Source organism: Belonocnema kinseyi, chromosome 6 (genome assembly GCF_010883055.1).
Source record: "Belonocnema kinseyi isolate 2016_QV_RU_SX_M_011 chromosome 6, B_treatae_v1, whole genome shotgun sequence".
Classification (NCBI taxonomy): domain Eukaryota; kingdom Metazoa; phylum Arthropoda; class Insecta; order Hymenoptera; family Cynipidae; genus Belonocnema; species Belonocnema kinseyi.
In genome coordinates this window covers 11850929-11862715 of record NC_046662.1, presented here as the reverse complement: position 1 = coordinate 11862715, position 11787 = coordinate 11850929, and the positions used below count along the sequence as shown (strand labels likewise).

The following is an 11787-nucleotide window of genomic DNA, read 5'->3' as shown; positions in this document are numbered from 1 at the left end:
TTATAGATTTTTGTAAACCGTTTTAAAACTTTTAAATATCTCTAGAGAAAAACTCGAATTGTTGATAACATTGTGTAATACTGCAAAATTAAAGATTTGCTTTAACATCTTATTCCATCATACTTCATCAATATTTTAAAAAAGCATTTGAAATATTTCGAAATCTTTTTTAAATTTTTTTATAAAATTCGTTTTTTAACATAAAAAAGGCATTTGAAATTTTCTCAGGAATTTTAAGAGAATTTTCCTTGTCTCTTAAAACCTTTAAAAATTCTTAAAAGCCTTTTAATTCGAAATCTTTATAATTCTACAGATTGTTTCAGGTGTTTTTAAATGTCAGCAAAGAACTAAAATAAAAAATATATATATAAAAATCCGCCAACATTTCGGCATTGATTTAACATCCTTTTCAAGGCAGTAGAAAAACAATTTCAAACTGAAAAAACCTATGAGGCAATATCTCGACAGAAAATTTGGGTAGATTTTTTTCGATTTGAATCTAGAAAAAGTAAAAAAAGAATAAGGAAAAAAACGGAAGGCTATTTGGAAGTTAATTTCTTTTTCTTTTCTTTGTTTTTATTTTTGAATTTTTTTTTAAATTTCTTCGAATTTTGAACTTAAATTCAAAAGTTGGACGTCAAAGAAGAATTTAGCTTTCCTTTTATTTTGAATTTTTAAATAATCATTTCTGTTGAATACTACGTATTCAACAAATCATAACATTACTAAAATGCTAAAAAAAAATGCGGCTGGTATTTTTTCCGTGAACCAATAATATCGACTTACTATTTTTATTTCTTTGGCCTTACTCATAAGCTTCAGATTTTCATAAAGTGTGACATAAGTCCTTTTGCATTGTGCTGTCTATCACGACAGGTGTATTTTTCCCACTGGGATTGCGCACTTGGACAAGTACAGGATGTATTTCAAAGAGGTACGTCAGACGTATAGAATATCTCTCGTTTCTAAAACCAAATACAATGAGATTGTCAAAAACATTCAACAACATTTTTTTCTTTTTGGTGTTGATGAAAACCTTTGGTCTCATTCTACCAAAAATTTAAAAACTCGCACCTTCCAATTTGTCACTGACCATAAGTCTTCCACTAATCCTCTTATTTACCCCACTTTCGACACTCCCCACCCCCCTAAAAAGTTCCAAATTTTCCTATCAAAGTCTCGAAAACTTAAAGAACTTGAACTGAAAACTCCAACCTTTACTTAGAAGGTTGAACAAGTGCACTAATATCGGAAGGGTAACAAGGCTGTCCCAGCATCAGAGGATACTGATTCTTCCTCGCATAGTGCACATTTTCCTGTCACAACATTTTGCTCAAATAATTCGTAGAGCCTGGAGGAGGCAGTAAAAACGGGTTAACAAAAGGATGTCCACCATGATGAACACTCGAATACCCAGCTTGCTGACCATGACTCTGAGCAGATGTTCCCAAACCTCCGACAACTGGTGACCCAGAATCATGAAGTTTCCTCATATGCTTCTTAAGATCAAAGTTCCTGCAGAAACCCTTTCCACAAATCTTGCAAGAGAAAGGCTTCTTGTCATTGTGCGTGTGCATGTGGAACGTCAGATTGTAAATCTGATGAAACGCTTTGTTACAAATGTTGCACTTGTAGGCTTTCTCCCCACTGTGTGTCAACTTGTGGTTTTTGTAATTACCCTTCTGATGAAATCCCTTCCCACAAAACTCACACACAAATGGTTTATAGTTGGCGTGAATCCTGGTATGGGTGTTCAAGGTGGAGCTTCTGTTGAAGGCTTTTCCGCAGGTTTGACACTTGTGTGGTTTTTCGGCAGTGTGGATGATCTTGTGCCTGCAGAGCGTGCTTGCTTGGCGAAATCCCTTTCCACAAATTTTGCAGACGAATGGTCTTGCTCCGGTGTGAACTGGCATGTGTCTCGTGAGGTTGTAGTGAGCATTGAAGACTTTCCCACACTCGGGACATGTGAAGGTTTTCTGTTTGGGTGGGTTCACTTCTCTGGGTGTTGGACTCTTCTTCCCCCTGTGACTCTCGGCTGAACTCGAAGAGACAGAAAGCCTCGATGATTCTTGAAGAGAAGGAGGTGGCGAATTTTGAGTTGCTGGTGTGGATGGAGCTGGGTTGGGGAAAGCTCTTAAGAGAGGGCTTGGGTGATAGTAGAGAAGAGGGTAATGTTGAAGAAGGTTCTGGGAGTGTCTCAGGGCCGGCACGTATTTTTTGAAGGCTGATTCCAGGTGGACAGAATAAGTTAGGGAGGAGATGTTTGGTGGTTGTTGTAGAATTGTTGCGGCAGGTTGTTGAGAATGACTATTCTCGGTGAGACGTTTATCGGGTTCCATGATTTTTGCGATGGAGAAGGTTAAGTTCCTGCAGGGTGTTGGTGATGGAGCACGTTCTGGTGGCAAAGACGTCGGTGGGTCTGTCGCCATAGTGCTGCTTGAGGAGAAAGGCTGCATTCTGGATCTGGAATCATAAACATGGGTTCTTTTGTTAGAATTTCAAACCATTTTTTTAAAGTTATATTTATTAACTGAATCGAGATTTTGGGTAGGAAGTCGAGTACAAAACAAAGCTATATCAAGAATCCTTATCTGGGATAAAGTTGTTTGGACCGTTTTTGGATTGTTAGGACAGTTCTCAAGCGATTTTAATTAAATTGGCCAGTTGACTTATCAACCATTTTACAATAAACTAATGTATCATTTTATGTTAATGGTTTAAAAAATTGTGAAATTAAAACAACAACAAAAAACATAAAAGCAACCAATTTTTGACCAGTTCTCATCTCTACATCATTGTTCCATCATTATCATATAGGGGAGAAAAGTATAAAAAATAAAGTATAATTCTATACATTTTTAGAATGCCCTTCTTATATATTTTTAATTACAAAAAAACCTACGAAATCCCTCATAAAACAACAACAAATTTGCCAAGTATAGGTACATGAATATTTTTGGAATCAAAGTTGGCCAAGTAATTTAGAAACAAATATTCGTAAAAAATATTTGAATAGCCATATTAGACATTAAAATTTATGAAATCTCACAAAACTGAATTTTAAAAGCAAAATTATTTGAATAAAAATTGCTGGTTATAAGAAATTAATAGTTTAATAAAATCTCCACAAGATTTAAAATATCTAAAATGACATTTTAAATTTATTTCACGAATTTCTATCAGGTAATTTATAGAAGAAGATTCATAATATACTCTATTATAAATATTTTTATTTGAAATTCCGGGGAATGTTTTGAAATCCTGAAGATCATTTAAAATCTTCAAACTTCCATAAAGAAATTTTAGAAATCTTTGAAATTTATGAAAATCCCTTAAAATCTTTAGAATCCTTGGCAATTCCACGAAATCCCCTAAAATTCTTTTTAATATTTTGAAAACTTTCGCAATTATCTTTAATCTTGTGAAATCTTAAGAAATACTCTAAAATTTGTAGATATACTTTGAAATCTATAAAAATATTTTTAATTCTTTGAAATTCCGTGAAATCATCAAAATCCTTTTAAATCTCTTGATATTCTCTTAAAATCTTCTAAAATCTTTAAAAATCATTTAAAAGTCCGTGAAATATCTACTTAAATCCCTTAATATATCTCACAAAAATAATTTAAATCCCTTAGAATCGTTAAAAACTTTTTAAAAATACTTAAAATTCTTATTCAAAACATTATAAAAATCTCTGACTGTTCTTCAAAATCCGTGAAAATCTCGTAAAATCTTTAATATCTGCATGGGAATCTATTTGATTCTCTCGAAATTTTTCAAAGTATTTTAAAATCTATTAAAAAATTTAAACTATTTCAAATCCCTTAACTTCTTTTGCAATATTTCTAAATCTCTTTAAAACTCCTAAAAATTCTGACAAAAGTAATTCAAATTCTTTAGAATCGTTAAAAACGTTTTTAAAATCCTTTAAAATCCAATAAAATTCTCTTATGGTTCTTTAAAATTGGTAGAAATCTCTTGAAATCTTTAATACCCATTAGCATTTTTTTGATTCTCTTGAAATCCCTTAAAATATTGTGACACCCACTAAAAATGATAAAATCCTTGGAAATTCCGTGTCTCCTTTCAAAATATTTTAAAATCTCTTAATACCTTTAATTATCCCATGGGAATCTTTTCATTTCTCTTAAAATCCTTTAAATTGTTTTAAAATCTATTGAAACTTATGAAATCCTTTGGAAGTCCTTGACTACTTTTGAAATATTTCAAAATCTCATAAGAACCGATAAATTCTCTAGCAAAAATAACTTAAATCCTTTCAAATCATTCAAAACTTAAAAAATCCTTCAAAATCCTTTTCGAAATCAAATAAATTTCTCTTATAGTTCTTCAAAATTTGTGAAAATCTCTTAAAATCTTTATCGCCCATTGGAATTTTTTTGATTCTCTTGAAATCCCTTAAAATATTTTAAAATCCGCTAAAAATGATAAAATCCCTTGAAACCCCGTGACTTCTTTGAAAATGTTTCAAAATCTCTTAAAATCCCTTTAAATCGTTAAAAACATAAAAAATGCTCTTCGAAATCCCATTTAATTCAATTTATTTAAAGTAAATTAGGTTTCAAGTTATTTCAAATTATATTATATTATTAACATTATTTATTATTATTTTCTTGTATATATAATTATTTAGCATTATTTTTAATTCAATTTATTTTAATTTAATCTGATTTAATTCTTATAGTTCTTTAAAAAATCACTTAAAATCTTTAATATCCATATGAGAATCTTTTTGATTCTCTTGAAATTCCTCAAAATATTTTAAACTCCATTAAAATGTTAAAAATCTATTGAAATCCCTTAACGCTTTTCAAAATATTTCAGAATCTCTTAAAATCGCTTGAAATCCTTTATGCTCCGCCGAAATTATTATTAATTCCTTAAAATTTCTAAAAATCCGTTCAAATCCTCCTGTATCTCTTAAAATCTATAAAGACCTAAAATTGTGCTATAATTTCTGAAAACTCTTGAAATATTTTAAAATCATTTAAAGTCTGCGAAACCTCTGGAAATGGTTTAAAATATTTTGAAACATCCAAAAAAAATTTTAATCCCTTGAAATCTTTTAAACTTCCTTAAAAGCTCATGAAATCCCTATAAAAGGCGTTTGAAATATCATTAACTTCCGTAAAAAATATTATTGTTTAAAATACCTTGAAGTCCCTGTAAATCTGTTGAATTCCTTTACAATCACTGTAACAATTTCAAAACGCTTGAAATCTCGTTTAAATAGTGAAAATAATTGATAATGATTGATATATTGAATTTCAAAAATAAAAAATAACTTTACTTGCGGGAAAAATAAAATTGTTTTGAACGTTATGTGCCACTTCACCTAACTGTTTACTTATTTAAGTTGTCTGTTTTTAAAGAAATGAGCTATCACCATAGTTGATAATAATGCACAGTACGTGTTTTTTTTAATCTTCAAGTGTACTTATCGAGCTTAAAGTAAATACAAAGTATAATAATAAATAAATATAATATATAATAATAAATAATAAATAATAATAAAGAAATAATAAGTTTAAAAACTTGACTAAAAATAATTGAAAAATGTAGAAAATCATTTTAAATTAAAGAAAAATTGTAGTTGGATCAAAAAAGTATTTCTTTAAATCAAAGGAACTTACTAAGAAACAATAAATATTTTTCTCTCTTAAAAAAAATTTTCTTTAAAAAAAAATCTTGTTTTTTACAATATTTGTCACATATTCCATAATTATATTATTTTGTTTTGTCACAAAAACTGGCTTAAGGCAAGTGTTTATATCTTTCACTAGATTTTAAATTGTTGCAAAGAATATTTGAAAGTAAATTTTATTCTGGTGGGGTAGGAGTGTTAAAAAAAGAAAGTCAGAATCTTAACTTGAATTTTCAATTTTTTCCTTTTAGGTTAAAAATAAACCATCTGAAAGAAAAAATAAATCGGATAATATTTAGAGGTTGCTTTCCGTGTTTAAATTTCTCGATCTGGCCCAGATAGGGAATAAAATACACGCCCCGATCGGGACCCGATCTAGTCAGGTAGGGACCATATTAAGCACTGAACCGTAATTGGGCAGCCAGATTCGTTCTTGATCAGGGAGTGCAGTTTATGCCATATTTAGGGCAGCCAAGTCGGCGCCCGATAGGGGCCACGGCAATAACATAGTATAGGTTAAAATTATTTTTTTTTTAAAAACGGCAGACCATAACGTTTATAATTATTTAATTACTTATATCTGCACACAAGGCTACCACACAGTCACTTAAGTCACTTTTAATCACTTTTTTCGCTCAAATTACTTTTCAGTCACTTTTTGAAATAAAAAGGTCACTTTTTTCGATATTAAAAAGGTCACTTTCTTCGATATTAAAACTAAGAACCCGAAAATATCCGAATATTTTTTTCTTTCGAAACCCTCGCAGTTCTCTTAATTTTGTTTTTATTCTTGTGGAATTCTTTTGAATCCAATTGAATTCAATTACATTTTAAAATATAAGAATCACTTTAGTCACTCCTTTCAATATTAAAACAGAGAATCTGATGATTTATGAATTTCATTGCATTTTTTTACCTTCAATTCTTTCGAGTTTTCCCAGTTTTTTCAAATTGCTGCTGAATTCTTTTAAATTCACATAAATTCGGTTACATTTTAAAACATAAGGATCGCTTTATTCTTAGTCACTTCTTTTAATATTTTAACAGAGAACTCAAGAATTTCCAAATTTTATTGAATTATTTTGAATTCTTCTCAATTCTTTGGACTTCCCTTGAAATTCACTGCGATTTAGTCACTTTTAAAATAAAATATAACTTTTTTTAATTAAAACACAGAACCCAAGGATTTAAGATTTCTTTCAATTCCTTCAAATTATTTTAAATTCACTCTTAATTCTTCGGACTTCCCTTGAAATTCACTGGTTTCAATCGATATTTGTTGGACTTAAAATCTTACTAATTTATTCTAGATTTGTTAAAAATTTGAATTCTTTTGAGTTCTTCTGATTTTATTAACTTTCGCTGAATTCTTTTCAATTCAATCAAGTTCAGTCCACTTTATAGCCACTTCTTTCAATATCAAAAAAGAGAAACCGTGAAATTATGATTTTTCAAATTCTTGTGAATTTCATGGAGTTTTCTTCATTTTTTTAACTTGAGCTGAATTTTTTTCAATTCACTTGAATTCAATCACTTTTTAATATATAAAAGATCACTTAAGTCACTTCTTCTAATATTAAAACAGAGCCCGAGGATTTCTGAATTTTCTTTTAATTCTTTTGAATTATTTCAAATTCACCCTAAATGCTTCGAAATTTGATTGAAATTCACTGGATTCAATAGATATTTTATGGATTCGAAGTCTTATTAATTTATCTTAAATTCTTTTGAAATTTTGAATTATTTTGAGTTTCCTTCATTTTCTTATCTCTATATGAATTTGTATTAAATTTACTTGAGTTCTGTCAGTTTACAGAATATAAAGATCTACATTATATTGATTTTTCTTAATTTTTCTGAATTCTTTTGAATTCTCCTCGAATTGTTTTAAATTCGCTCCTAATTCTTTTATAGTTCACATGGAATTCTTATAAGGAATTCATTATATTTTATTCAAATGAATGGAATAATTTTGATTTTTTAAATTTGTACTAATCCACCCTTACTTCTTATTATTTTACCCTGAAATCTTTCAAAAAATTTGAATTCTTTTGAATTCACAGACTTCTTTAACTCACGCTGAATACTTATAAATTCACTTGCATTTTTTTAAATGTACTTAATTCAACTCAATTGAATGGATTAAAATTGTATTCAGTTTCTTTTTAATTCACCCAGAAGTCTTTCGAATTCACATTGAACTCCTATAAATTTCGCCGAATTCCTTTGAATTATTTTAAATAAAAAAGAACAGTAGTCACATTATTAATGCACATTAATCACTTTTACTTAATTTTAATCACTTTTTGGATTAGAAATCGGTCACTTTTGGTCATTTTTTCATTTTAAATATGTTATGTTTACACATTTTTTTTTAAACTCTAGTAGCTTTTTTTTAGCAAAGTAGCAAGCCCAATTTGAATATTTAAAAATAAAAATAGTTACAAAGGTCATAAAGTTGATTATCCTACAAAAATTCGGAAGTAACTAAAAAAGTAACTATTTTTCAAGTTACTGTTACTAAAAAGAATATAATTCGTTACTAATTTAAAAAAAGTAACTTTTTCACCACTATCGTTACCCAAAAAAGCAACTATTAAAAAAAAACTAGTTACTTCCTATCACTGATAATTACACTAACATTTTATTTTCACTTAAACACTTACATTAACACAACCATGGTGTTGAACTGAATTTCTCAGCAGCACGAATTAATTTTTTGTTCACAGACTTTTAACTTTTACATTGGAGTTCGTTAAAATCCCTGAGACTGGCGACGAGGAGAGAAACGTGGTTAGTGTGCGCATGCGAGAGTTCCGTTCAAGATTGAAATAGGGGCACGTGGAACTAACAGATCGACTGGTCATTGGAGGGCGGCCACCTGATATGGTGGGGGGCAGAGGTCTTCCTACTGCCCTCCTACTCTCGAATTTTTAAAGGACTCCCCATAAGAAGTTACAGCCTCTATCTCTTTTTTCTATGGAACTTTGCGCGCCATGCGCGCGCGCTCAGTGATGTCTATTCTGTTGGGATTAAAAAGACATAACACCTATACTTTTAATTATTTTTAATCTTTAGGATAGAAAGAGATAGAGAAAAAGTATTATACTCTATCTCTTTGTCAATTTAAATTCACGTACATTTTCTTCAATACACCGTCTTTTTTTATCTCATACTATCTTTTATCTATTCACCTCCATATTTTTCTGTGTTTCGTTTAATCTGAATTCCTGTGTATCTTTTTTAAGCTAATTTTCTATCTTATCCTATCCTTTTTCTATCCACGTCAATATTTTTCTATCTCTCTGTCAATCTGAATCTATCTGAATCTATCTTTTTTATCTCGGCCTGTTCATATTAGCGTATCCTGTATTTATCAATTTCTCTCTTTTTTTAATCTATATTCACGTCTAAATTCTTGAATACCGTATTTTTTATCACATTGAATCTTTTATCTATCTTTTCCCTATCCATTTCAATATTTTTCTATCTCTCCATCAATATTAATTCCCGTCTATCTGTTTCAATCCCCTATTCTACCTTATCCTATCATTTCTGTAACCACGTCAATATTGCCTCTATATCTACTAATTTTAATTGCCGCCAATTTTCTTCACAGTCATATTTTTTCTATCTTATTCTATTCTATCCCTTATCTATCAACATTATTACTTTTCTATCTCTATGTCAATCTAAATTCTCATCTTCTTTAATTTCTTCTCCTTTATCTTAACATAGCCTACAACTATCAATATCTATCTTTTTCATTCTCTTTGTCAATCTAAATTCACGTTGATCTTTTTCAATCCCTTCTTCTCTATCTCAGCCTTTCCTTCGTCTTCCCTCGTCAATCTTTCACCACCTCTCTGTCAAACTCTAAATTCCCATCTACCTTTTTCCATTTCCGCTTTTTTATATTATCGTATACGTCCATCAACGTCTATCTTTTTCAATAACTTTTTTTATCTCATCCTATCCTCTGGCTATCCATTTTAATCTTTCTTTATCTCTTTGACAATCTCTATCTTACCCTATTCTTTATCTATCCACATCAATATTTTACGAACTCGCTGTAAATATAAATTTCTGTCTATCTTTTTTAATTCCTTTTTCTCCTATTTTATTATATCCTTTACCTATCCACGTCAATATTTTTCTATTTCTCTATCAATCTAAATTGCGGACAATATTTCTCAATCCTCTCTTCTCTATGAGTTTCTATTCTTTTTTTTCTTTTTTCTGCTTTTTACAATCTATTTTTCGATCTGAATTCCTGTCTATCTTTTTCAATTCCCCTGTTTCTATCTTATCCTATATCTTTGATCTATCCACATCAATATTTTTCTATTTCTCTGTCAAGCTTTTCTTTTTGAAGTTTTAAATCAATTTTGAATATTTTTAAAACTTCTAACTATCTCTTCAACTGACTCGAATTTTTCATAAAACTTTGTGAAAGCTTAATAATTTCAATTTTTATCTAAAGCCGCCTAAGCTCTGTTTAAAAATTTTACATGATAAAAATTCATGAAAACTTATAAATAAAGCGAACTGACACGAACATTAAACATTCCTAAATTAAAATTAAAATATTTGAGGTATATTTAGAAAATTATTTCACTTTCGTTAAATAAACCGCTTTTGTGACAAATATTTTTTTATTTAACCAAAAATAATTTAAAAATGAAGAAAATCACTTGATATACATGAAAATATTTATTTAAAATAAAAAGCCATTTAGTTAAAAGAAATTCGAATAAAAACTGGGTTTTCCTGGGTAATGTTCAAATCATTTTTTATTTTGAAAAATAAATTTCTAAGAAAAATTAAAAATATTTCCAAATATTTTTCAATTCTTAAAGATTCTTCGAAAATGTTAAAGAAAAAGTTCTTATAATTTAAAAAAAATGTAAAGGTTTTATAAGTATTAAAAGAATTGATAACTATATTTTGTTGAATATTCAACTTTTGGGCAAAAAATTAATCTTCTCGTTTGAAAATTCATCTTTTTGGTTGAAAATTTATAATTTTATATGGAATTAAAATTGTTGTCATTGAAATATAAACATTTTTTTTAGAATTGATATAGTTTGATTGAAAATTCAACTACGAGTTAATTGCACATTCACTAAGGCTTCAGTAGACTGATTCAAAATTTTAAATCGTGAATAAAAACAAATTATTGAAAACAAGACAAAATTTATAAGCAAATCAGGATATTCTCCCCATAAAAAAATATAAAAAAAGATAAGAGAAAAAAAAGGAATGCGATTCTTTGGTTTGTATTAATGTCCAAATTTGATATTTGGATTCTTGATTTTTTATTTACCAACATTTTCGTAAATAAATTTATAATATTACTAAATACATTGTAGAAAAATTTAAATTTTGATTTATTCTCGATTATAGTTTACAATTCCTCATGGTTTTTTTATTTGTTAAAAAAATCTTATTGTCTTAAAAAGCGTTTTGAGTGAACACTGTGAAATTGGTAGACGTTTGATCCGTCTCTTTTTGGTAGGATTAAAAAAATAAAAACAGGAAAAGATGCAAAAAAGAAGAAAAGAAATTTAGAGTTTTCTTCTTTTTCTATTTCTTATGATTGTTTTTTTAAAATTTGATTTGAGACATTTAAGATTGCGTTGTGCAGATTTAATCGTTGATTTTTTTTCAATTTTCAAGAACTTTCTAGTTAAACTTGAATATTGGACGTTATAGAAAAATAAAATATTTAATTTCGAAAATTATTTAAAAAGATATTTTAATAATTGTTTACCCAGTCAAAATCATATCCAAGATTGAACAACTTTATTCTTCGCTGGACACCAGTACACCCTGGATATTATAATTTTTCTCATCCAAGATTTAGTAATCAATTTTTGCTTATGCAGTATTGATTAATCCTTATCCGGATAAAAATTTACAAATTATTTTGCAATTATTAATTTTTTACAGGGCACCAGTACAGACTGAATAAAGCGAATTTTCTCTTTCAAGATTTCAAGAATACATTTGTATTGATGATACGAGGGTGGATTGATAAGTTTCCGGCCTGACCAAGAAAAACAACGTTTTTAAGAATTTTTTTTTTTTATTTCTCAACATAATCTCCTCCAAGGCTG

The 11787-nt window shown here is 28.7% G+C and overlaps 1 protein-coding gene across 2 annotated transcripts in view; it reads right to left on the bottom strand.

Moving 5' to 3' along the window:
* Positions 1-1319: 1319 nt before the first annotated feature.
* Positions 1320-11787, bottom strand: part of LOC117174982 (fez family zinc finger protein erm-like) — a 136290-nt gene continuing 125822 nt past the window's right edge. Inside the window, exons 1-2 of one of the 2 annotated variants that reach the window (XM_033364464.1) lie at positions 8335-8385; positions 1320-2463 (exon numbers count right to left, since the gene is read on the bottom strand). In XM_033364464.1, coding sequence (XP_033220355.1) covers positions 1320-2463; positions 8335-8348 — 1158 coding nt within the window. In that variant the 5' untranslated portion in view covers positions 8349-8385. Of the gene's footprint in view, positions 2464-8334; positions 8386-11787 lie in introns of those variants that run through there. The other variant, XM_033364465.1, reaches the window with a different exon arrangement.